At 39.6% G+C, this 27,792-nt stretch overlaps 1 protein-coding gene across 5 annotated transcripts; it reads left to right on the top strand.

The window, feature by feature from the left end:
* The first annotated feature begins 2,152 nt into the window (after positions 1-2,152).
* LOC104222628 (aspartic proteinase 36-like) lies at positions 2,153-27,207 on the top strand. 5 transcript variants are annotated; one of them, XM_070163200.1, is made up of 13 exons: positions 2,153-2,568; positions 2,660-2,780; positions 6,494-6,921; positions 7,026-7,182; positions 7,985-8,067; positions 8,162-8,258; positions 8,447-8,519; positions 8,623-8,832; positions 13,778-13,902; positions 14,037-14,138; positions 14,217-14,314; positions 22,718-22,877; positions 27,104-27,207. In XM_070163200.1, exons 1-13 carry the CDS (start codon positions 2,276-2,278, stop codon positions 27,173-27,175), a joined length of 2,019 nt encoding a protein of 672 aa, XP_070019301.1. In that variant the 5' UTR covers positions 2,153-2,275; the 3' UTR covers positions 27,176-27,207. The 5 variants fall into 5 exon arrangements, with proteins under 5 accessions (XP_070019301.1, XP_070019300.1, XP_009772172.1 ...); XM_070163199.1 differs by lacking the exon at positions 27,104-27,207 and having other exon boundaries at positions 22,718-22,988; XM_009773870.2 differs by lacking the exons at positions 22,718-22,877; positions 27,104-27,207 and adding an exon at positions 15,121-15,478.
* Positions 27,208-27,792: the final 585 nt, after the last annotated feature.

Below are 27,792 nucleotides of genomic sequence, written 5' to 3'. Positions count from 1 at the left end.
AGGACACTCACCATGGAAACGAGCCTCCCATTTGCCCTTAGAAAATTTGCGCTACTCACGCTCGTAGTATATCAATTATTTGTAGATTCCCTCGACCCACTCCTTGAAACGGGGGACTACGTTGGGGATGCGGGCGACTAGTACATATTAGAAAAGACGGGTGATGAGAAAGAAGAATAAATTCAAAGGGTCATTTTGACAACTTTAAAGGGGATGAACTTACGTGTTTAGTTCCACTTCTCAAGGAACGATAGGAACTTGGAGGGGATGAGATCTTCGGTATTTATCCGAACAAATCTCCCCTGCCAGCCTTAGTCCCTATCCTCGTCGATGCTCGAGAAGGGAGCCTTCTTTGCCTGTCAGGCAAGCTTTATTAACCCCCTCGAAAGATTCAGAGGCTGTAAACACGGAGCAGATAGTCGATCGTGAATCGGGACTCCTCCGTGTTGTTGAACAAATGGTGGAGGAGGGCCACGAACCTCCAAAAGGATGGTGAATCTGCCTAAGGCATACCTCGTACCTCTTACAAAAGTCGAGGACCACCGTATCCATCGGGCCAAGCGTGAAGGGGTACGTGTAGACACTTAAGTACCCCTCCACGTGTGTTGTGATGTCCTCATCAGGACGGGGGATGACTACTTCTTTTCCTTCCCACTTTCAATCTTCCCTGACATCCGAGAGCATGTCTTCAGTAATGGAGCATATATACCTCCACGCCTCCTTACCTCGATCCCCATATTTGGAGGTTTTTTTGACCTTAAAGTCGTTATCTATGGAGCAACCTCCAAGGATAAAGGTCTTTAAGAGGAGGTTCCGGAGCTGATGCCGAAAGGGTCTTTTCGGTATTTGCGGCCGGAATAGAGATTGAAGGACCAGTGTTTTGAGGCACCGATTTTGAGATTTTTGCCATCTTTATCTAAAAACATGAAGGTTTGAATATGGATATGAAGATTTGATGATATAGCTTGAAAATTTAAAGGCAAAGTATGAAAATTTGAAGAATGAAGATGAAGATGCAAAGAACAATTTGTGAAAATCTGAGGAAATAATGAACAAATAAATTATTGCAGGGTAACTTAAAAAGGTTCGAAATGGAAGGTAAAAAGGTGAAAAAAGGGAACCAGAGCTTTTATAGGAAAGGAATAACGAATGCGTGATATTTTGCATTCAATGCCCACCGAGGATGATCAACCAACGACTGACACGTGTCCGAAGTCAGAACGACGCGACTGATGTGATATTTCGTTGACTTGTCAACTCGCTTGCGGCTTACAGAGGAAGGAGCCGGGGCATTTAATCACTTATTGTCATTCCTATAAATCTGCTCTCCTAAAAGTGAGGGGACTATCTATGTACGGATAAAATCGGGGATAAAGTTACTCCCGATTTTCCTATAAAGAAACGAGAGGACAATTTATCTGATATGACCTCGGGTAAAATCGAGGGCTCCCATAGATCAGAGTCCAGGGAGGATAAATGATATGCCAAGAACCAGACACGGCCAAATATTGAATGAATCGAGTTTGACCAAAGTAAAGAACCGGGACTAGAGGAAAGACGATTTGAAATAACATACGAGGGGTCGAAATATCCGTCCTTAATGGGATATTACAGAGAAAATTTTGCCCGGTATCAACGGCCTATCACGATTTACCAGAAGAAAAAGATTTTTATCTTACTTAGACTTGTACTAGGATTGAAACTCCACTACTATATAAAGGGGGAAACTTTTTATTTTAAGGATCACTGTAAGCACGCATATCAAAGCAATAAAGTTAATTTTTATTCTCTAATCACTATTTAAAAGTGTTCTTTAGCTGCTTGTTCATTTAGTTGCAACTGAGCCTATTTCGTAGGTTTAATTGAATCTAAATTGCGGTGTTCATCGTACAAGGCAGGCCTAGTTATTCATCGCGTCTGGTTTGATCATTGTATTTTTCTTCAATTCAATTATTTGTTGTTCTTAGATCATTCGTGTTAAATTAAATCATATGTCCTTTAAACCTTGTATTAGTTCAATTGTTACTTGCTTTTAGGATAAACAATAGGTACAAGTGTCTTTTTAAATTTAAATATAATATTTATGTAATGTTTAAATCAAACCGAAAGCAAAAGCCTTAAAACTTAAAAATAAATAAAAAAATCTGAATGTAACGCATCACCTTCGCGGCTTTGGCCTTTGTCAGGTAATAACCTTACGCCATCCCTTTCCTCTGATCTTTCCAGCAATCCTTCTTCCGATCTGGCCTTAATCTGTTTTGTCGCCTCCTCTCAAATGGCGCGGGCGCTCTTAACTCACAATCTCCCTATCCTAATTTCCTTCATATGTCTGCTATTCATTCATCACGTCGTCGTTTCTAATGGAATTTCAGACGTTTCAAATGAAAGCTTTGTTTTTCTCCCCTCACCTAATAGCACCAACGACGGGGATCGCAGTACCATGTTTCTCCCGCTTTTTCCTCCTAAAGAAATCTCCCGACCACGCGATGAACAACTCTCCCGTCGACACCTCCAGAAAAGCCCTTCAAGTGCTCGTATGCCTCTCCACGACGATCTCCTCCTTAACGGGTCAGAAACTTGTATCCGAATTCCTTATTATGAATGGATATCCGCCTATCTCTCTCTGTTTTAAGTTAATTTTTAAATTGAGAGGATGCAGATATTATACGACTCGTCTTTGGATCGGAACTCCACCCCAGAGTTTTGCTCTTATAGTTGATACTGGCAGTACCGTTACCTATGTCCCTTGCTCTACCTGTGAACATTGTGGCAACCATCAGGTTCCTTCATTTCTCAGCTACATTCTCTCTTTTAATCATCTAGTTACTATATTTATTTTACTTCCACAAAAGTATAGTATTAATCTAAAGTACCCAATGTTAGGTTATGAGTCAGGAGAAGCTTCTATTGGACATAAAACCTCTGCTGAATTCAAGCTTAATATACTATTAACCCTTGTTTTCGTTACCATCATTTGAGAAAGAGATAATGGAAAAAGAGAAACCTCAAGCTTCAGATATCTTACCATTCCGTTTACAGCACTGGCTACTGAGTAATGAATAAACAAAAGGAAGATTGGTTAGTTTTGCGCTAGGTTTTAGTGTTAATTGAATTTTTGTTCTTTGGGACAGATTTTGATTAGTGTTGGTCTATTAGGGCTTATTGTGGTTTCATTCTTTGTTTACGTTGTGTGTGGGTGGGGGAGGGGTGGAGTTGTATTGGAGCATTGTACAACAACAACGACCCAGTAAAGTCCCACTAAGTGGGGTCTGGGGAGGGTAGTGTATACGCAGACCTTACCCCTACCCGATAGGGCAGAGAGGCTGTTTCTGATAGACCCTCGGCTCAGGAAGATGAAAATAAAAAAGAAAATAAGAAAAGACAATTCATCAATAACGTCACCATAACCATAGAAATAATGACATCATCCTAAAAACCATAAAATAGATGACATGCAATAACCATAACCCACAACTAAGGTCTAGAGCTATGGAAAACAGTAAGGTTAGTGTGAACTCTACATTAACCACAAGCCTGTCTAGGACCAACCTACTCAAACTCGCTTCACCCCCGGAATGGAGGAGGAGAAGCTCGACTACCACCCTATCCTACAACCCTAATGCTCGACCTCCAAACCTTCCTATCAAGGGCCATGTCCTCGGAAATCTGCAATCGTGCCAGGTCCTGCCTGATCACCTCTCCCCAATACTTCTTAGGCCGTCCTCTACCTCTTCTCGAACCCACTAAAGCCAGCAGCTCACACCTCCTCACCGGAGCATCCAGGCTTCTCCTCCGCACGTGCCCGAACCATCTGAGCCTCGCTTCCCGCATCTTGTCTTCCACAGGGGCCACACCCACTTTCTCCCGAATATCGTCATTCCTAATCTTATCTATCCTAGTGTGCCCGCACATCCACCTCAACATCCTCATCTCAGCTACCTTCATCTTCTGGATATGAGAGTTCTTAACTGGCCAGCACTCTGCCCCATACAACATGGCCGGTCTAACCACCGCCCTATAAAACTTACCTTTGAGTATTGGTGGCACTTTCTTGTCACATAAGACTCCAGATGCTAGCCTCCATTTCGTCTACCCCACTCCTATGCGGTGAGTGACGTCCTCGTTAATCTCTCCATCCCCTTGAATAACCGATCCAAGGTACTTGAAACTACCTCTCTTGGGGACAACCTGTGATCCAAGCCTCACATCCATGCCTACTTCCCTCGACTCGGCGCTGAACTAACACTCCAGGTACTCCGTCTTAGTCCTGCTCAATTTGAAACCCTTAGACTCGAGAGCCTGTCTCCAAACCTCCAACCTCTCATTAACACCGTCCCGCGTCTCATCAATCAGTACTATGTCATCAGCGAATAACATACACCATGGCACTTCCCCTTGAATATGGTGTGTTAGTGCATCCATTACTAAGGCAAATAAGAACGGGCTACGCGCTGATCCTTGGTGTAACCCCATAACAACCGAAAAATACTCTGAGTCGCCTCTCACAGTCCTTACCCTAGTCTTAGCTCCATCATACATGTTCTTGATCGCTCTAACATAAGCTACCGGCACACCTTTTACCTCCATAGCACCTCTCTAGGGACCTTGTCATACGCTTTCTCTAAGTCAATAAACACCATGTGCAGATCTTTCTTCCTATCCCTGTACTGTTCCACCAACCTCCTAATAAGATGGATAGCTTCCGTGGTCGAGCGACCCGGCATGAATCCGAACTGGTTGTCAGATATAGACACTATCTTCCTCACCCTCGCCTCCACCACCCTCTCCCAAACTTACATGGTATGACTTAGTAACTTGATACCCCTATAGTTGTTACAACACTGAATATCACCTTTGTTCTTGTACAATGGAACCACTGTACTCCACCTCTACTCATCTGGCATCCTCTTCGTCCTGAAAATAACATTAAATAGACCAGTCAACCACTCCAAGCCTGCTCTACCCACATACTTCCAGAACTCAACCGGAATTTCATCTGGCCCGGTCGCTCTGCCCCGACTCATCTTACACATAGCCCCCACGACCTCCTCCAACTTAATACACCTACAATACCCAAAGTCTCGGAGACTCTCTGAATGCCCCAGATCCCCTAGCACTATATCACGGTCCCCTTCCTCATTTAGAAGACCCTAAAAGTACATCTGTCATCTCTGTTTAATCTGGGACTCCCCCATCAAGACTCTACCGTCCTCGTCTTTGATGCACCTCACTTGATCCAGATCCCGAGCCTTCCTCTCCCTCGCTTTAGCCAATCGAAACAACTTCTTATCCCCGCCTTTTCCCCCCAATTCCTCATACAGTCGGCCAAATGCTGCATTCTTAGCCTCCGTGACCGCTAGCTTAGCCTCCTTTCTTGCTACCTTGTACCTCTCTCTATTCGCTCTCCTCTCCTCCTCGCATGTGCTCCCTACCAACTTCATATACGCTTCCTTCTTCGTCTCCACTTTGCCTTGGACTATGTCATTCCACCACCAGTCGCCTTGGTGCCTGTCAGAGTGACCCTTCGAAATCCCTAGCACCTCTCTTGCCGCCTCCCTAACGCAGTTCGCCGTCGTAGCCCACATAGCGCTGGCGTCCTCACTACTCCTCCATGCTCTCATAGCCGATAACCTCCCCTCCAACTCCTGGGCTTTATCCTTAGTTAAGGCTCCCCACCTAATCCTCGGTTGACCACGAACATACCTCTTCTTCCTCCTTATCGTAATACCGACGTCCATTACCAAGAGCCTATGCTGGGTCGCGAGGGTCTCACCCGGGATAACCTTGCAATCCCTGCACAACCCTCTATCACACCTTCTGAGGAGGAGGTAATCAATCTGAGTTTTCACAATCGAACTTCAGAAAGTTACTAGATGCTCCTCCCTCTTCGGAAAACTCGAGTTCGCAATCACCAGCTCGAAAGCCTTAGCGAAATCCAACAGCGAGGAACCTCCTCCGTTCCTATCCCCAAAGCCGAAGCCACCATGCACCTCGCCATAGTCACCAGCAACCGACCCAATTGTGGCCATTGAAATCCCCTCCTATAAATAACCTCTCAGCGGGTTGTATTGGAGCATTGTATAACAAAATTATTTCTAATTCCCCCCCCCCCCCCCCCCAAAAAAAAAGAAGAAAAGGAAAATGAAGTAGAAGAAAACAATGTTGAAGTAGGTACACAGATCGATTTTTAAGCTTCACTTTGTTGATGAGATATGCTGCTGTATCGCAAAGAGTTGATTTCTTTCATGATAGTGCTTTGATGTATCTTTCTAATTTTTGCTTGTTATTGTGAAATGTACAGTAACTGGTGCTTGCTTTGTAAATATAGCCACTTGGCACTCGTCACCGTGCTGTTTTTTTTTCCCGAAAAATGTTGACCTTGCCAGTGAGTTTGCATCAATCTTGTTGATAAATGCTTAATTTGCTACAGAATCGATTGAATATCATTTCTCTGTTTTGATCAATGCACTTCTTTCATTGTTCTTTGAATTAGGATCCTAAGTTTCAGCCAGAAATGTCAAGTACCTATCGACCTGTAAAGTGCAATATTGACTGTACCTGTGACAATGAGAGGGAGCAATGTATTTATGAAAGACAATATGCTGAGATGAGTTCTAGTAGTGGAGTGCTCGGAGAGGACATCGTGTCCTTCGGAAACCAAAGTGAGCTAGCACCCCAACGAGCTGTTTTTGGATGTGAAAATCTTGAAACTGGTGATCTTTACAGCCAACACGCTGATGGTATCATGGGCTTAGGCCGAGGGGATCTAAGTATAGTGGATCAACTTGTTGAGAAACATGTAATTAGTGATTCATTCTCCTTATGTTATGGTGGAATGGATTTCGGTGGTGGTGCCATGGTTCTTGGAGGAATAAAACCCCCTTCTGAAATGGTCTTCACCCATTCAGATCCTGTACGCAGGTATATATTCGATATAATTGTTTTAATGACATGGGAATTTTAGGTGTTATAACAAATACACTCGATAAGTCTTATGCATTTACTCTAGTCTCGGATGGCAACAGTCCATATTACAATATTGAGCTGAAGGAGATACATGTTGCTGGGAAGGCCCTGAATCTAAATCCTCAGACTTTTGATGGAAAACATGGGACTGTGCTTGATAGTGGTACTACCTATGCTTACCTTCCAGAAGCTGCATTTGTGGCCTTCAAGAGTGCTGTAAGATGTTTCTAGATTATGCACTATCATATTTATCATTTTTTAATGCACTCTGCCAGAGACAAGTACTGGTTAAAATTGCGTGCTTGTGACTAGAAGAATGGAATCTGTGAAACCTGAACTTCATCTGAATGATGTGTTTGTGGTTAATGTCTTTTTGTTGCATGTTACCATTTAAGTCACCTTTGCCTGAATAACGATTTACACCACATGTTGGTGGAACAAACAACTGCATAATTATGGTAACAGGCTCGACATAGTTGGAGACTGCCTGCTAATATGTGGGATTTGAAGTAAAAGTAAAACCCGTTAATTACACTCAGTTATTACGCTAAGGCTTAAGTGCTTACTACATAACTTTGAAGGAGAAACAAAGAATCCAGGTGGTTTGTGATCCTATAATTCCGAAACTCACTGAACCGTTTTCCTTGTGCTGCAGCATCTTAAAGGTGTTAATTTACGTTTGTTAACTACTTATTATAGTTGTTTTTTCCTTTTAATATGCAATTTTTTCTTCCAATTATGTCACTAAAAAAGAACTTTTGAAAGTTTTTTTTTTTAAAATATAGTATGTACTAGAAAGCTTCTGCAAATCTTTGATGTTTTTAGCTTCTTATCATTCATTTTTGGATATGTTTATTTGTGTAAAGTAATAAGTTGATTATGGGGCCAAAAGAAGTGGATTGATGGATTGTGTATTACTAACAATATTCTACCAATGGGTGGTGGATGCTTTGTTGAATTTTTTTTAAGACCATTTTCTTTTTCTTTCTTGAGTCAACTCCTGAAAATTTTATTTCAGGTCATGAAAGAACTTCATTCTCTAAGAGAGATCGAAGGGCCTGACCCGAATTATAAAGATATATGCTTTTCTGGTGCTGGAAGGTAATAAATTAACTATAGTAATGTTAGATCATTAACTTTTTCTTTCCTTTATTTTTGGTGTTGTTTCTTGTATTGAATGTCTTGTATATTGCAGTGACATCTCAGAGCTCTCAAAATCATTTCCTCCTATCGACATGGTATTTAGCAATGGAAAGAAACTATCTCTCACTCCTGAAAACTACTTATTCAGGGTAGGCATCTTAATCCACATGGTTTTTATCTTACTACCTTGCCTTTAGAATCTGTATCTCCTTTTGGCTTCATCTCTCCTAGTGGCTACATTTTTTGTCTTTGTTTTGATAAGTGGCTCCATTTTCTCTCTGTGTTTCTATATTGACTAATTCTGCCCTTTTGCTTACTGTAACTGATTGCTATAAAGCACTCAAAGGTGCGTGGGGCTTACTGCTTGGGAATTTTTCAGAATGGGAAGGATCCAACTACTCTTCTTGGAGGTATTTGTCATATATATCTTTTAGAATCTTGGGAAAGTTCATCTGCCAAATTCTTCAGTTGTATAAGCTGTAACATGCGTGCCTTTGCTTTTAATTGCAACAGGTATTGTTGTCCGCAACACTCTTGTAACCTACGATCGTGAAAATGAAAGGATTGGTTTTTGGAAAACCAATTGTTCTGAGTTATGGGACCGACTAAATTTATCTCCTTCACCTCCACCTCCACCATTGCCCTCAGGCTTGGACAACACAAACTCCAGTGCAAATTTGACTCCAGCACTGGCACCTAGTTTACCTCTGGAGCATGCACCTGGTACGAAGAAACTGTTCTCCTATCTTTTTGTCACCATTAGTATGCCTTTCAGTCATGCTTTTATCCAGTTTTGTAGTGGAACTGGTTTTATTTCAATTATTCTACCGGAAGGGGGGAGCCTTAGAGCAACGGTAATGTTGTCTCCGTCTGGCCTATATGTCATGGGTTCGAGAAGTGGAAGCAGCCACTATTGCTTGCATTAGGGTAGGCTGTCTACATCATACTCACACCCCTTAGGGTACGGCCCTTCCCGGAACCACATAAATCCGAGATGCTTTGTGCATCGGGCTGTCCATTATAATTCCGCCAGGCTGTTTTGCATCATTTCCCCCTAATATTTTTAATCCATTTTGGTTTCTGATTTGCTATGCTGGTTTTTTGCTATATCGCCTAAGATTAGGTTAGCTTTGATGATTTCACATCCTTTCTTTGATTAAGGTCCATGAATGTTCCTGTGTCTCCAAATGTCAGCTTTCAAAATGACATTTGAGCTTGCGTTTTGTATTGTTTCATCAAGTTTTGTATTCATCTATCTCCTTAGCATTCCAGAGTTCCTGAGAAGCACTCGCTAGTAAAGACGTATTCTGATGTCATGACATTTTTAACCTTGTTGGAGTTTGGACCCAAACAAACTTTTTTTACAGAAGGAAACTATAATTTTAAGGAGTACAACAGTTGCTGTATATAGAACATGGTGAGTAACTCCACTCTTGAGATGCCTTCTCTTCACTGAAGTCAATTTCTAAAAACCTCCGTGCTTGACACAGATTTGTTGGTATAGATTTGTGCTCCAGAGATGCAGATGGGTCCAGCGAATTTTTCACTAGAATTTTTCTTTTTTTTCTCACCACCTGTCCAGCATAGTGCTGTCAAAAGTGACAAGCTTAGAAAAAAACCATGTGCTTGGTGGGGCTTTAACTGCAACATGCTATAAAAACGTTCACTATAAATGTAATGTAAATAAATAACCATAAACACAAAATAGCAATTGTTGGAAAAATTGCAATTTAGTGAAACACACGAGGTGTCAATCAAGTTCAGATCATATTGTAAGTCTTGATTCAAGGTGCATTTTTAAATTAGTAATTTGGATCAATGATTAGTTTTCTTAGACTATAACTTTCAATTTTCATACTCGTAAGAACTGATATACTCATATATAATATAACGTTTTTCTTAATAACTAATAAATGCTTTCCTAACTATATTTATTTTTGTGCTATCCTATTAACAACAGAGCCTGTGGATGTTAGGCACCCACTTTAAGGCCTTTTTCCTCGCACTGAAGCCCTACTTTTAAGGTTTACTGTCACGACCCAAAATTCCACCTTAAGGATCGTGATTTCACCTAGTCTCTAAAACTAGGTAAGTCGATCACTTACAACAGTTAAACCATTAAAACATGATATTATGAAGCGGAGTTTAATATAAATGCGAAAATAAAGGTGATACAAGCCAACACGGCGTTAATCACAACAAATGCCCAAGACTAGGTAATACAGAGTCACGAACTCTAACTGAATACATAGAAATATTTCAAAACAAAGATACAATACTGTTCTGGCAGATAATTGACAGTATAAAGATAAGGAAAGACTACAAGGGACTTCGACGATCAAGCAGCTCTACCTTGAATCCTCGTGATCAAAAAGCTAACTCTGCCTAGGTCCTATGCCTCCAACACCTTGATTTGCACAAAATGTGCAGAAGTGTAGTTTGAATACACCATGGTTGGTACCCAGTAAGTATCAAGGCTAACCTCGATGGAATATTGGCGAGGTTCAAGTAAAGACACTCACTAGTCAAATAACCTGTGAAAAATATCAAAAATGGGCAAATGGAATAATAACATAAAGTCATAACTGTAATCTCTTCAAATTAAACGATACCTATTTAGAATAATTAAAGGTCCCGTTCTGACAATAAGCCATCAAATAGAATCACGCACACCCGGCACCTCGTACCCACATTAACAATCACCCTCGCACGGCAAAGGCCTCGTGCCACAACATAAGATATACCTCGCACGACGAAGAGCTTGTGCCACAATATAAGTCACAACCGCATGGATAACTCATATGCCAATATCACAATCCGCCTGGCGTGGTCACATGCTCAATATCACAATTCGCCCGGCGTGGTCACATGCTCAATATCACAATCCACCCGGTGTGGTCACATGCTCAATATCCCAATCCGGCTGGCATGGTCACCGGCTACCTGTCCAAATGTACATGATCAATGGACATCAAGTTTCATACTCCTGGACTGATATTAATGACATGTTATGGTATATGCATGTGCAAGTGTATTATCACAGCTTAAATCATCTAAGTAATATCAGAGACACCAAGTGGCACATTAGGAACAACACAACAAATCACGTAATATGTATGACACACACAAGGAAGTCAAAAGCAACAACCAGAATACTCCTCTTTCATCAACAACATGCCCCCAGGCCATCACATAACATCCCCTTATTGCCACCCTTATGTCACCACGTTGACAATATCATAATAGCCACCCGTATCGCTCCGCCTAGGCAGTATATCAATAGCCACCCGTGTCACTGCGCGCAGACAATATATCAATAGCCATCCGTGTCACTCCGCACAATCAACAACAGTGAATTGTCATCCTTGTGCTCCGGATAACAACAATCGATCCACACATGTCCACATATGCCACAATATCACAGGATAGTAGTATTAGAGATTTATCACGATACAAGCTCACCACTCATCAACAAAGTGCACAAGGACATATCATTAATATAGAATTGCTGAGGGGTATTCAACATTTAAGCATGAAAGCTACTCAAATTAGCAAGAGTCTCACAAGCGCCCAACTTGGCCAAATAAGGAATTAAGATCCTAAAACATGATTTGTACATGGAATATAAATAACTTAATGTCAAAAATAACTTGATGTCATAAATAAAAGCCATAGGAAACGATTCTGAATAATAAAGCTTCTATCTTGAACAAGAATAAAAAGTAATCCCAAAAAGTCAACCCCGGGCCCACACCGTGGAATCCGACAAAACTCACAAATTCCGAACACCCGTTCAAATACGAGTCCAACCATACCAAAATCATCCAATTCCGGCCTCAAATCGGCCTTCAAATCATCAATTTATGTTTTAAAAAAGTTTTTACTATGATCTCCAATTTCTCCCATTCAAATCATCAATCAAACACTAAAATTGAGATTGGAATCATGAGAATAAACAAATCCGAGTAAAAAATACTTACCCCAATCCAAATCGTGGAAATTCCCCCAAAATCGCCCAAATCCGAGCTCTATAACTCAAAATGTGATAAAATAACCAAAACCTTTGAAATAGAGTACTTATAGATCTGCTCCAGGTAAACCCTTCTCAATTGCAGGACCAGCTTCGCAATCGCAAAGCACAAACTTAACTGACCACAGAAATACCCTTCGCGTTCGCGGTACATACCTCGCGAACGCGATGCATGGCTGAGCCAGACCTACGCGAACGCGGCGTAGACCACGTGACCGCGAAGACAATACCACCAGCTCCCAGTTCTTCATCGCGAACGCGTCATTGCCATCGCGAACGCATTGACCAAGCCCCACAAAGCTACGGGAACGCGACCCTCCAGTTGTGAATGCGAAGAGGAAAAACACTCAGCTCCAATCATACACTGCGCGATCGCGGTTAGCCCCTTGCGATCGCTAAGAACGTCAGCAACAACAGAAAACCAGCAACACAACATGAAGGAAAATGGTCCGAAATCACCCCGAAACTCACCCGAGCCCCTCGGGGCCCCGTTCGAACATACCAACAAGTCCCAAAACATAGACAAACCTACTCGAGGTCCCAAATGACACCAAACAACATCAAAACTACGAATCACACCGCAAATTCAAGCCTAATGAACTAATGAACTTTCAATTTCCAAAACTCATGCCGAACCATACCAAATCAACTCAGAATGATCTCAAATTTTGCATGCAAGTCCCAGATGACATAAACGGACCTATACCAACTCTCAGAACCGCAATCCGAACCCGATATCAACAAAGTCAACTCTCGGTCAAATCTATCAACCTTCCAAACCTTCAACTATCCAACTTTTGCCGGTTCAAGCCAAAACAACCTAGGAGACTCCAAATCCACATCCGGACACACGCTAAATCCAAAATCACCATCCAGACCTAACAGAACCATCCAAACTCTGATCCGAGATCAAATACGCAAAAGTCAAACTTGGTCAACTCTTCCAATTTAAAGCTTCTAAAATGAGAATTATTCTTCCAAATCAATCCCGAAATGCTCGAAAACCGAAACCAACCATACACGCAAGTTGTAATACATCATATGAAGCTACTCACGACCTCGAACCACCGAACAGAAATGCAAATGATCAAAACGACCGATCGGGTCGTTACATTTATGTATGCTTCAAATGAGCATTCAGTGACACTGTTCAGCAAAAGGAGAAACTCTACTAGCCACTTGTAGCCACCTCCAGGGACCCTCTCTGTCTCGGCCATGGATTACTTTGAGGAGTAATAGGGCTTCTCCAAGCGGAAACATTCCACGCATGCTGTGATCCTCCATGTTTTCTCTGCTAATCTTTGCTACTTTTTCTGGCGGTCCAACTGGTTGATCAATTCTACTAACACCATCCGAATGAGCCCTCAGGAATTCATCTCCCTACTTCTTTGCCAGATACAAGGAAGGCGTTGTCCTCATAGGGTTGGCCTTGGCATAACTCTCTGATAATTTGACACGTTGCTTTAATTTGGTAACAATTTACAATTTTGGGGGTGCTGCACTTGATTCCATTGAGTTACACCATTTCTCATATTTAGGAATGGTCCTGTGCAAGATTGAAATGTACTGAACTCAGATTTTCCCTGTGCAGATATTTATGATTGTTATTATTATTTCATCTTTGACCTGAATTGGCAGGGAAAATCAAAATTGGACTCGTATCATTTGATATGTCACTGAGTGTTGATTACTCAGCATTGAAGCCTCGTGTTCCAGAGCTTGCCCATTTTATTGCGCAAGAGTTGGAGGTTAACGTCTCACAGGTAGTTTTTGCATGACCCAAAGTTGTGTCAGTCTGATGTAATCTAAAACTGTATATCCCATTTTCTTTAAGTTACTTAACTGTATTTTAATTTTGTTCAATATGATATGTCACTTATTGGAAGATACCTTGCAGGTTCACTTAATGAACTTTTCGACAGAAGGAAATGATTCCCTCATTAGATGGGCCATCTTTCCTGCAGGATCTGCAAACTACATGCCAAATGCCACTGCAACAGTAACTCTAAACATCTAGAATATGTGAGGACTATTTCTTGATTGAAGAACCCTTTATTCATCATTTACCTATTTGCAGGAAATAATAAACCGGTTGGCTGAGAATCGTTTTCATCTTCCTGATACATTTGGAAGTTATAAATTAGTCAAATGGGACATTGAACCCCCACCAAAGAGGTATAAAAGCTATCTCCATTCTTTGCATGTTCATAAAATATTGAGTTCTGCTGTACAAACTTTTAGCATCATAGCATTACTTATAAAATTATTCTGAATTGTCAAAACAAATGTGCCTTTTCTTTTCAAAATGCAAAATAAATCTCCGCATTGCATTTCAGATGGGAAAAACATGACACGCATCTTTTCATCTTGCCTTAAACACATGTTTGTAAGTTACATTCTAAATTAGGAAACGTGAATGAGTCTACATTGCATCGCACCAGTTCGACTGCATATTCCAAGGATAATGATGAATAGGTGATGACTTTCGTCTCCATTTTTCATTGTTTCAATTTTTCTCAAAGTTTCTTACTTGGATTGGTGGATAAAGTGGCAAAGCCAGAAATTTTTTATAAGGGATTCGAAAATACTAGAATGTCATAATTGAGATCTGAACTTGTGACTTGAAAGCAACTTTTGAATCCTCTTTGCTACTAAACTAAAAAATTTCCCCTATGGCAAGGAGATTCAATAGCTTATATATAACCAAAAAACTTCATTTTTACCCTATTCGCATACTATAATTTGAAATGTTTTTGGTCAAAGTTTAATTTGCTGCATCTCAAAATCTTAATAGCAAAATATTACCTTAATTAACTCTAATGTAAAGAGATTGGATAACACACCACAACAATATTTTTGGTAGGTGAATATTACTTTAATTTTTTTGACAATTAATTGAGATAGGAGTTCTTGATATTTTTTTTTTGGTTTTGGTAACTATCAAGTTGTTGGTTTGATATGGTTTCATTGCAACGATTTAGGATACGATGGCAGCAAAATTACCTTGTTGTAGTGTTTGCGCTACTAGTTGTCCTGATAATTGGATTATCAGCTTCTCTGGGATGGTTAATTTGGAGACGAAGGCAAGAAATCCCATATAATCCTGTTGGAAGCGCTGAAACACATGAAAAAGAACTCCAGCCGCTAAATTAAAATATACGTCACTTTTGACATGGAAGTGCTAATTTTTCTTTTGTAAATCCTAGATAATTTTGTCTAGTTAAAGGAAAATATACCCGGTTACAAATATGTAGTGTCCTGGCATTAGAATGAACTGTGCGCTCTCTCTCATGTAATGACTACTTTTTTTTCTTCCTCATTTTACTTTTTCCTACGCTCTATGGTTGCCTTTTCCACTCCCTTCAGTTATCTTCTCTCTTAAGGCTGTCAAATTCTGTGTTGATGCTCAAATCTCAATCGTTCTCCTCTACATTTCAAGATGTGATCCATGCATTTGGAGGTAATTAGTTTTCTTACTTTTTGCTTAATCGCTAGGAATCCCCGAAGTTTCAATTGTCCAAAGCGTGGTCAGTGTCTCTGGGATTCCGCTATTTCTGGTATGAACGGGAAAGTTTTAAACCAAGTTACAAGGAATTCATATGAATAGCGTGGTCCAACATGTAATAACATCGAATAAATAAGTATATAAACAAATAATTTATATCTATATATTATTAAAAGAAGAGAAAAAAGTGGTAGCTTCACAATAGGCCACTTGGTAATTTAGGACAAAATTAGTTAGGCTAGGTAATAATAATAATAATAATATTTTTTGGTAATTCACAAATATTATTAATCACCAAAGTAGCAAATTATAGCATATAGAGGCCAACTCAGCCTGTATACAAGTCTATTATGAGCTCATAACCTCGAGAGACTAGTTTACATGTCAAAACACTATTACCATCACTACCTAAAGAAGCTTATTTTGCAGAACTAATTTGAGTTTGCCAACAGCTCGTACATTTGCAAAGATAGGCTAATTCTCTAATGATGCTCTGCTTGTCCCTGTGTATCTTATTGAATACTCTTTGATTTCTTTCATTCCATATACTATACAATACTTCAGCAAAAACCAATCGCATAAGCTGATCTTCAACAGACTTCTTCTTAGCTTTCTCCACAAACCAGGAAACTAGCTGAGCCCATGTCTTTAGTTGGACCTGCATTTGTAACCAGTCGAAGACATAATGAGTTTCTTTTTTAATTTAAATTTTAAAAAAAAATTGGGCATAATGCACTGTTAATAATTAGTTACTATCTTTGAATTTGAATTTAAACATACTTAACTATTTTTTTTATAGAAACAACAATTTTATATATTAAAATTTATTTATTCTAAAACCTATTGTATTTTAAATTGGGAAGTTGCCAACATGATATGATAGTATTTCGATTATATGTAAAATTTAAAACCGAAAACTTATTATAATGTTACATTATAAAAAAATATACAAAGATGAAAATATCGATAATACAAGGATATTTCAACTTTTTAAATTATTTTAAAATAAAAGAATAAAAAATTATCAAAGGAAGAAGGCTTGTGGAAACCTTCAGAACCTTTTCCACTAATAGACTTAAGTTCAGATTTTTATATCGTAAAATTCACAAAGGAAGAAGACATGAACAGTGTCCTAAAGAATGGTTCATGGTTTATCAACGATCACTACCTATCCATCAGACGCTGGGAACCAAACTTCATTGCATCATAGGCAAAAGCAACAACATCTGCAGTCTGGGTTAGGCTCCCCCATCTACCAACAGAGTTCTACGATTGATCCCTCCTTCAAAAAAATGGAACTCAATTGGAACCTTGCTAAAGGTTGATGCCTGCACGAGTGCTACTCTTAGAGGGCGTTATGCCCGTTTGTGCATTCAAGTGCCATTGGAAGACCCTGTTTTCACATGCATCAAAATTGGATCTCACATGCAGCAAATTATTTACGAAGGAGAAGGCTTCCTCTGTAAGAACTGTGGGCGACTAGGCCACACGCTGCTGCGATGCCCCCACCAGAAGAAGATGGAGGATTGTCCTCAAATTCTCCATGGACACCTGACCAACTCCCAGCAGCTGGAAACTAATGATTTGGAAATATGGCAAACGGTTTCTTTTAATAAAAAGAAGAAGCCCCCATAAAGGAATCTAGTACAACAAGCCACAAGCTCAACGCCGGATCCTCAGGCAACACCAGGTATAGATGTCAATATTTTTGCAGCAGAGTCAGGTAAATTTCTCTTCTCGCAAAAGCTTGCTTTTAAATCGAAACATCCAGTTTACACCCCCTCTATTAACAGGAGCCATAGCCAGAATAAGCCAAAAATGGCCTTTTCACTTGATCACAGTATCAATGCTCCCCCCATTAACTCTAATAAACTGCTCTTTAATGCTATTGACACTATTGATAATAAAACTACTAACTTGAGACACAAAAAGAATTTTGAATCCCCCAATAAATTCGCTCCTTTATCGATTCTTATTGATCAAGACATTGATCAAGACATGAAAAATCCATCGACCACTCCAACTATCTCCCAAGAATGTCTATACTCTGCAGGCAACTCTTCCAATTCCCAAACCCTTTCGTTAAAACTAATGGTTCCTACTGTAGAGTCACTGCCACATGTCGATCAAAGTTACCCCCCCAAGCAACTTCAGAATTTTTATTACCATTAAGCCCCTCTCCTACAATTACTAGCCCCTTAATTTCAAATACTAACCCTAATCAATACTCTTCCTCTACGTCTCCTCTACAGTTGGCACATGAAGATGGCCAACTAGCCATGCAGATAGAACCAGTGAATCCGGCTACAACCCTTCACACGCAAAGCCTACCCAATCCCATGGAAACTAAATCCTCCTTTATACATCCTCAAGCATTAGGTCCCTCTCTACACTCTTCCACTCCTCCTCTTATTAATCTGCCTTTGGGCATTCACCATGGCAAGACCCTTGTTTCCCCTAAACAGAAGGTCTGCACTCTTAATTCCTCCACCCCCATTAACGATGAACAACTTTCCTCCACTCCTACCCAGCTAGGTCAACACCAACTGATATATGCAACACAACTTCCTCACCCTTTTCAACAGCCCCTCTCATGGATTGAGTAGGGGTTGCAAGGCCAGGCGGTGTTCTTCACCATGGACATCAATGGCAGGGAGGTTCTTATCATACTTCAGAACCCATGCTTCCTTGCCCAGATGATCTCAGAAGGCATGATGCTAGCGATGGACAACTACATGAATCACATATGGTTGGCCAATGTGTTGGATCCACTAGCCCTAGTAGTTGCACCAGCACTATACCACAATATGCATCCTCAATGGAACCTCCCACCCCACTTCAATCCACTACTCAACATGAATCAAATTTACGAGCTTCCTTTCTTTCCACCAGTCGTGGAGAACACCCTCTTCTTCCCTTGGCAACCTCAGCAGGTCCAGTATCAGGCTGCTCCACCTCCACAAGAGCAGGAAGAAATCATAATGGAGCAGGGGGGGCGGAGAGATGAAGAAACTACCTCAGCAGGCCGTGGAAATAGAGGAGATCCCGCTGGCCAGGGGCTCGTTCATAGAAATATAAAGCCTCAGAGAAGCAGCCTTTATGCTGTTCCCAGAGAGAGAGGACAAAACATACATTCACAGGTGTCCGGTGGCCCTAACGAAATGTTCCTTCGACCTATGCCCAACAGTGAACAGGAATGCAGCAAAGCACGCTGTGCTTCTGACTCCGACCCTGAGGGGGAGCCACTTCACCCCACAGGAGACTCATGCCACTCTACACCCACACCACCACCCTGTCCCAATGAATAAACCTACAAGCATCATTGTTTGGAATACTAGATGAGCTAATTATGATACGTTTAGCAGAAACTTTAGGGAACTGATTTTTACCCAGACTCCCTGCATGGTTGCGTTATTAGAAACAAAAATGGAAAATCATGAGCGTCTCAGGGATGAGTTCCATTTCGATGATATGCTTGAGGTGCCAGCCCAGGGTAGAGCAGGGGGTATTGTCCTTCTGTGGATCACTAGCATGGTCACAGTTACCCGCCTTAGGCAATTTGACCAAGAGCTGCATGCAATGATTCAGGTACACCCATACCCTAACTCTTGGTTATTTAGTATTATTTACGCAAGTACTAAAGTGGCCAAACGTAGAATCCTTTGGGATAATTTAGAAAACATGTGTACCACCTAAACTGTTCCTTGGCTTGTAGCTGGGATTGTAATGACATTCTTAGCCAAGAGGATAAGCATGGGGGTCGTCTTATTAATCGTAATAGATCTAATAAATTCTGGTCTTGTATCAATCGTTGTAATTTAATAGATTTAGGCTTTAAGGGTTGCCGTTATACTTGGTCCAATCATCGCCGTAGGCGTAATGGTTTAATTCTTGAGCGTCTTGATCGTAGTTTTGCCAACAAGGAATGGCTAGAGCTTTAACCTAATGCTACCATCACACATCTTCCTAAAGCTTATTCTGAACACAATCCGCTACTCATCAAATCCACTAATCTCACTAGACCCCCTATATGTAAATATTTCCGAGTAGAAGCTTTTTGGTACTCCCATCCAGAATTTAGAACTATTGTGGGAGATAGTTGGAATCAAAGAGACCTCGTAGATGCTACTAACCACTTCCAACAGAATATATCTTCTTGGAGTAGACTCACTTTTGGTAACATCTTCCATAAAAAGAAGCGTCTGTTGGCTAGACTGTAGGGTATTCAACTTTCACCTAATTACCCTACAAGCTCTTTCCTCCAATCCCTTGAGAAAGACCTAACCCTTGAGTACAATAATGTTCTTCGAGCTGAAGAAGATTTCTGGAAAATTAGAGCTAGGATTAACTGGTTAAACCATGGTAATGCGAATACGAAGTTCTACCACCTTTCTGTTATAAATAGAAGAAGAAGGAACAAAATTTCCTATTTTAATAATGAGCAAGGGGATTGGATTACTGACCCTGACACTCTATTAAACCATACTTTCCAATTTTTCAAATCCATGTACACTACGGACCACTCTTACTTAGACTGGTTAGGTATCCACACCACCCCTACCAGTTTTCTCGTTTAAATCTTTTAAGGCTCCGGGACTGGATGGTTTACACCCTTACTTTTACAAGAAATATTGGCATCTAGTAGGTAACTCTGTTCTCAAATTGTGTAACCACATATTTACCACTCAAATAGTGCCTCAATCTCTTAATAATACTTACCTATGCCTTATACCTAAATTCCATAATGCCAACAACCTCAAGAATTTTCGCCCCATAGGCTTGTGTAACACTATCTACAAAGTTATCACGAAAATCATTGTCAACCGTATCAAACCCTTCCTTCCAAATCTTATTGGACCATTCCAATCCAGTTTTCTCAAAGGGCGCCGGGCTTGTGATAATGCTATTCTTGTATAGGAAATTATTAGCTACATCAACTAGTCTAAAGGGGGTCCGGGAAACCTCGTGCTTAAAATTGATCTGGATAAGACATTTGACCGTATTGAGTGGTCCTTTGTCTTTAGAACTCTTTTTTTCTTTAAATTCCCCCCAAAAATCACCAGACTAATAATGAACTGTATCACCTCCAATAATATTGCTATTCTAGTAAATGGCTCAAAAACTAACTGCTCCTCACCCTCAAGAGGTATCCGCCAAGGGGATCCCATGTCCCCATACATCTTCATCCTTTGTACCACCAAGTAGAAATCAAAGCATGGGATCCCATAAATATTAGTCCTAAAGGTCCTCTTTTTTCTCATCTATTCTTCGCCGATGATCTCACTCTAATGTCCAAAGCTAATACTAATTCTTTTCACTCAATCCATCACAGCCTTAACTACTTTTGTCAACTCTCAGGTCAAAAAATTAATTGTGATAAGTCCAAGGTCTTCTTCTCCAAGCACTGTATTAATAATATCTGTCTTACTGTTCAACAACTTTTTCACATTAAAGCAATTGAGAACTTTGGAAAATACTTGGGTTTTCCTATACTAAACCATAAACCAAAATCCTCTGATTTCTAGTTCATCTTGGACAATATGAAAAATAAGCTTGCCAGCTGGAAAACGACTTCCTGACAATGGCAGGTCGACTCACACTTGCAAAATCTACTCTTAATTCTATTCCTTCATTCGCGATGCAATATTTCCTTCTGCCCAAAAAAATTCTCATTGGTATTGATAAAATCCAACGTGATTTTATCTGGGGCTCTCTACCTTTAAAAAGAAAAATCTATTATGTCAACTGGGACATTGTGACCCAGCCAAAAGATCAAGGTGGACTAGGCCTACGTAAAGCTTATGATAAAAATATTGCACTGCTCACCAGCCTCTCCTGGAGGCTATTCTCCCATACTAATTCACTATGGGCCACTACCCTCATCAATAAATATGGCACCAAGCAGCGTCCTTCTACCCACTCCTTCATTTGGAATAACATTCTAAAGGGGGTATATATTGCTCCAAAGCCATTGCTTGGTCCCCTAGACCAGGGAACAACATAGACTTCTGGAATGATAGATGGATTCCCAACTCTTCACCTCTCAAAACCCTAGTTCATGGACCTATGAACCAAAACGACATGGGGCTCAAGCTCTCCCACATATGGAATGGCCAAACTTGGGATTGGTCTAAGATTTCCATGCAAATTCCTGAAGATATTATGTGTAGAACATCGTCCACCACCCTTTCCCCATATAGGAAAGACACTATTTTTTGGTCCTTAAACAAAAATGGTATTTTTTCCACGAACTCTGTCTACTCTTTACTATCTACTCCCTCTCACAACAACTTTACCTTTAATTGGATTTGGTCCTTAAACATCCCTAATAAAATAAAATTCTTCCTTTGGCTTTGCTCCTACAATAGGTTACCCACCAATGCGTACCTTCATCATATTGGCATTTCCTCTAACCCTACATGCATGGTCTACACCACCGCTGATAAAACTATCCACCATATCTTCATGGAATGTCACATAGCCAAAAAGTTTTGGATGGATATACGGCTCAATACCCATGCACTGCCCTACCACGACCACCACTGGCTTTAACTTCTGAGGGATACTAACCCTCCCCTCCATAATTATCCTTTAGATTGGGCTGATTTTCTCCCCTTTGCTCTATGGCAAATATGGTTAAATCAAAACCACAATGTTTTCAACAACACATCCACCTTTCTGGATACCCGAATGGCCTTTACTAGATCATTGGAATACAAGTTCTGCACGGGACCATCTAATAGTCCACCCCCAAGAACACCATTCACATCAAGTGGTATCCACAAACCACGAGTTTCTATAAATTAAACACGGATGACTCCTATGTGGAGAAAGAGGGTATGGGAGGCCTAGGGCAATCGTAAGGAACTCGGCTGGTGAATGGTTCCTTGGTTTTCATGTAAAAGTTGCTGCCATGACTCATACCCTGCGGAACTGTTGGCTGTAGAGTATGGGCTCCAACTAGCAACTCAGTATAGCTTGTTTCCCATTAAAGTGGAAACTGATTCAGTTGAAGCCATAGAATTATTACAGCAAAACCACATAACTTATCAATCAACTCTTGATTCATGCAGGTACCAGTTGAGGAGGTTGGGGAGTCCAGCGGTTCGGCACAGTTTCCGTGAAGGAAACAAGGCATCACATCTTTTGGCAAAACAAGGTTCCAAGCAAGCCATGTGTAACCACTTGTTAATTATGGAATCCCCTCCAGTTTCTGTTTTGACAACGATCCAGGTAGATAAAGGAGGCCTAACCACTACTAGAATAGTATCAGTTTCTGTTTGTAATAAGTTGGCAAGACTTTGGTAATCTTAGTACAACCACTATCCATGATAGTGATCATGTAACCAGTAACTTTCCTGTAACTGTTTAGTATGCAATAAAATGTTTCTCCCTTTAACCAAAAAAAAAATTGAGAGTAGTTTCTTCCTAATATGGTAATGTATATATATAAAACCTACCAATTCAAATTGCCATTTTTTATTATAAAAAAATTGAATTCAAATTTAAAGATAAAAGTATTATTTCGAATTTACAGATTAAGTTGAGATAAAAGAAAAGATCATTTGTTTATGGCACATACTGCAAAAATAGCAGTGATTAAGAATATTAGTAGATATATGACAAAATAACAAAATACTTATCTGTTTATATTTTGAAAAAATTAAAAATTACAATTTGATTTAAATATGATAGTCTTTCGATTAAATGTAAAATTTAAAATTAATAAAATTAATTATAGTATTATAGTAGAAAAAATGTACAAAGATGAAAATAGAGATAATACGAGGATATTTTAACTTTAAATTAATTTATAAATAAAATAAGTAAATAATACACCAAGATAGTATTGATAAATTTTAAAAATTGAAGAATTGTGAATAATAAAATGAAATTAAGCTCAAACAAAGTTGAAATTTTAAAATTATTTTAAAATAAAAAACGAAAATAATAAAAAACTGCCAATTTAAATTGGGAATAGTTTCTTCCTGATACGGTTGTCTATATTTACAAAAGTTTGCCTATTCAAACTGCCAATGTTTTTTTTATAAAGAAAATAATTTCAATTTGAATTTAAAGATAAAAATATTATTTCGAATGTATAGAAAAAAAAAATTAGAGGTGAGATAAAAGAAAAGTTCTTTTGGTTATGGCAGATAAAAAAAAATAGAAATTATTAAGAACATCAGTAGATTTATGAAAAAATAGTAAAATTACTTATCTGTTTATAGTTTGAGAAATTTCAAAATTTACAATTTGATTCAAATATGATAGTGTTTTCGATTATATGTAAAATTCAAAATGAAGAAAACTTTCTAACATTACAGTATAAAAATGTACAAAGATGAAAATAGAGATAATATGTGGATCTTTCAACTTTAAATTAATTTAAAAAATAAAATAAATTAAGTAAATAATAAACAAAGATATTATTGATAAATTTAGAAAATTTAAAAATTGTGAACAATAAAATAAAATTTTATAAATATTTTTTGAGAAGTAAGAAATATTATGTCAAAAGGAATAGTGGACAATGATATTAAGCCAAGTGACGCGCTAACAAATTGTAACGGCCCGACAGGTCGTTTTGAGCTTTTGCACTTTGCTCGTCAGTTCTCGGGCATGACTTGCCCCGTGTAATGGATTATGACTTATGTAAATCATTGATTTTGGTTTTCAGGGTAATCGAAATGAATTCGGAAGAACAGTTCTCAGTTTGAAGCTTGAAATTTGAAAAGTTTGACCAAGATTTGACTTGTTGGTATATGATATCGGATCGAAATTTTTATGATTTGGTTAGCCCCGTTAGGTGATTTGGAACTTAGGAGCGTGATCAGAATGCATTTTGGAAGTCCGTGGAAGGTTTAGGCTTGAATTGACGAAATTGAGATTTTGGCATTTGCCAGTTGATAGGTGAGATTTTGATATAGGGGTCGGAATGGAATTCCGGAAGTTGCAGTAGCTCCGTTGTGTCATTTATGATGTGTGTGCAAACTTTTAGGTCATTCGGACGTGGTTTGGTTGAGTTTCTGATCAAAAGCGGAATTTGGAAGTTCTTGAAATTCTTAGGCTTGAACCCGATGTGATTTTGGTGTTTTGATGTTATTTTGAGCGTTCCGCAGGGTGGAACAAGTTTGAATAATGTTATGGGATATGTTGGCATGCTTGGTTGAGGTCCCGAAGGCCTCGAGTGAGTTTCGGGTGGTCAATCGGACCATTCCATGTTGTCTGGAGTTGCATGTTTTGAGTTTCAGCTGTTGCAGAGATTTCTCCTTTGCGATCGCGTAGGGATTCTTGCGATCGTGTTGGGCTGTGATGAGGGTAGGTCAGGTTGTTTTTCGCGATCACGTGAGTTGCGCAAGTGGTGCATCGCGTTTGTGTGGATCTATCCGCATTCGCGTAGGTTTAAAGTTCTGAGCATCACGTTCGCGTAGACCTCACCGCGTTCGCGTAGAGTAAATTTGAGGGCCTGATAGATTGTGCTTCGGGATCGCGTAGGGAGTCCTGCAATCGCGATGAAGGATTTCAGGCCTGGGGCAGAATGTTTAAAAAGTGAGTTCGTGATTTTTGGTCTATTTTCTCCATTGTTGAGCAATATTTGGAACTTTAGAGAAAGATTGAAGAGGGAATCAAAGGGAAACACTTGGAGGTAAGATTTTTGAACTCAACACTCGATCCTATGTTGATTTTTATTTGTTTAATCATGAAATATGTGGAAAATTAAAGTCAAGAATTGGGAAATTAGGGCTTGACTTTGGAGAGTATAAATTGGGAATTTGAAGGAGCAATTGAGGTCCGATTTTGATGTTCTTGGTATGTATAGATTCGTTAGAGGATGAGGATTCTATTGATGCAACTTTTATCAGATTCCGAGATGTGGGCCTGGGGGCCGGGTTTGAGCAATTTCGGAATTTTTGATGAAAATTGGATATTTTCGAATGAGCTTTGTTCCATTAGCATATTTTAATAGTTATGTACTGATTGTGGCTAGATTTGGAGCATCCAGAGGTCAATTCGCGAGGGCAAAGGCATCGCGAGCTAGAGTTTGGACCGGATCGAGGTAAGTAATGATTGTAAATGCTGTCCTATGGGTTTGAAACCCCGGATTTCACATCGTTGTACTACTTTGAGGTGATGCACACGCTAGATGACAAGCGTGGAGTCATGCACCGTTGGAGATTGTGACTTGGTCCGTCCCGTATGACTGTTAAGTCGCGTATTTGATTTGAAATCTTAAGATATTCCATATTTTAGAGATTGATATTATATTTTAGGCTGTATGCCATGTTTGGGGCCTTATGCCGACCTGTTGAGACCCTTAGGGGCATTTTTACTATTTTTCCTCACTCTATTTGTTTTGAAAGCATATCCTCAGTCATGATTTACCTGTTTATTGTTTAAACCTGGTTTTACCACTTTAATTCTTAAAATGTGGAAACCGTTTGGGCTGAGTTCCCTGTTTTACTGATGGTTCGAGTGATTGTGAGGTTGATAATTGAGATAGACCAAGGGTCTGATTGTGAGGGTATTGACTAAGATAGACCGAGGGTATGATGGTGAGGTTAATGACTGAGAGAGGTCGAGGGCCTGACTGTGAGGATTTTATATTTATGGATCGGGCTACATGCTGCAGCAATATATATGTATATGTATGTATGTATATAGATCGGGCTGCATGCCGCAGCGATATGTTGGATCAGTCTGTACGTCGCAGCGATATAGCGCTTGGGCTGTAGGAGCCCCTTCGGAGTTTGCACACCCCCAGTGAGCACAATCGACTATATATATGGATTGGGCTGTACGCCGCAACGATATATGGATCGGGCTGCGCGCCGCAGCGGTTACTATATGGTACCTATTGAGTGTGAGTGCTGAGTGTGAGCGCTAACCGGTAAGAGTGAGTCATGAGTGACTGAGAGGCTTGCCCAATGGGCTATAAATATACATGTACATGAGTGATGCTTTGCCTGAGGGGCCTGTTTATGAACTTACTGTTTTTCACTCCTCCTTAAAGTGAGTTTTTATCGAATATGTTGATTTAATTACTTCTTTCACTCATCTTTAGATCAAGCATCTATTGAAAATGTTGAGCAAACGCTTTAAACAACTTTCATTCAAACTGATGTTTTTAAGTTATGAAATGGGTATAAATATCTGTTTTGCTTGAGGGGCTGTATACGAACTATGTTTTGCCCGAGGGGCCGATTATGGTTTTCATTTCTTTTATTATAAATGGTATTGAACCCCTACTGAAACTGTTGGAAAGCATTTTCAAATGATTTTTACCAAAAGCTGGATTTTAAATGAGACAATTGACTCGTATTCTGATTTGAAAGCCTGTTGTGCTTATTGAGTTTATCATAAATGTGGATTCATCATTTCCTACTGCTCAGTCTTTATTTACTCTTATTACTTACTGGGTTGGAGTACTCACATTACTCTCTGCACCTCGTGTGAAGATTCAGGTATTTCGGAACCTGGTAGCAGGTGTTGATTGCTTGGAGGCAGAGTCGTCAGAGTTAGCGAGGTGACTGCACGACGTTCGCAACACTGCTTTCCTTCCTCTCATTTTCATTACTGTATTTAGTATATTTTTAGACTCCGGTTGTATTCGGACCTTGGTAGATGCTCATGACTAGTGACACCTCGATGTCGGGCTGTATTTATTCCGCACTTGTTTTATTTCGCTAAATCTATACTTGTTGGGGATTTATCCTTATAAATGACTTAAATAGACTTATTAAACTGTGAAAATTGAATTTGGGAATTGTGTCAGCTGGCCTTGTCTTCACGAGAGACGCCATCACGACCAGATTCGGTTTGGGGTCGTGACACAAATCGTCATATTAATAATGTAATAATATTAAATAATAAAAAATAAGAATTTCTTTTATATGATGCCTATATAATGTGTGTGTCTTTAATTTCATATAGTTTAATTAATAAAATATTGTATTGAGAAGTACGATGCCAGTTGAAATTCTATTAACGCAACATGATATAATATACTAAAAGGATAAATTATAATATAATTTAATTAATATTTGACCGCGCATCGGGTTCAAATACTAGTATAGTAATAAAGACGGAGAGATTAGCGGATACATTTGCTTCTTTGAAGTTTAATTTTTCAAAATTATCTAGTACA

This window comes from Nicotiana sylvestris, chromosome 12 (assembly GCF_000393655.2).
Source record: "Nicotiana sylvestris chromosome 12, ASM39365v2, whole genome shotgun sequence".
Taxonomy (NCBI): Eukaryota; Viridiplantae; Streptophyta; class Magnoliopsida; order Solanales; family Solanaceae; genus Nicotiana; species Nicotiana sylvestris.
This window is presented reverse-complemented; position numbering and strand designations above follow the sequence as displayed.

Coding starts and splice junctions, on each gene's coding strand:
- LOC104222628 (XM_070163199.1), top strand. CDS start 2,276: ATGGCGCGGGCGCTCTTAACTCACAATCTCCCTATCCTAATTTCCTTC. Junction 13,903..14,036: donor TGGAGGTTAACGTCTCACAG/GTAGTTTTTGCA, acceptor GATACCTTGCAG/GTTCACTTAATGAACTTTTC. Junction 14,315..22,717: donor ATTGAACCCCCACCAAAGAG/GTATAAAAGCTA, acceptor TGATTCATGCAG/GTACCAGTTGAGGAGGTTGG.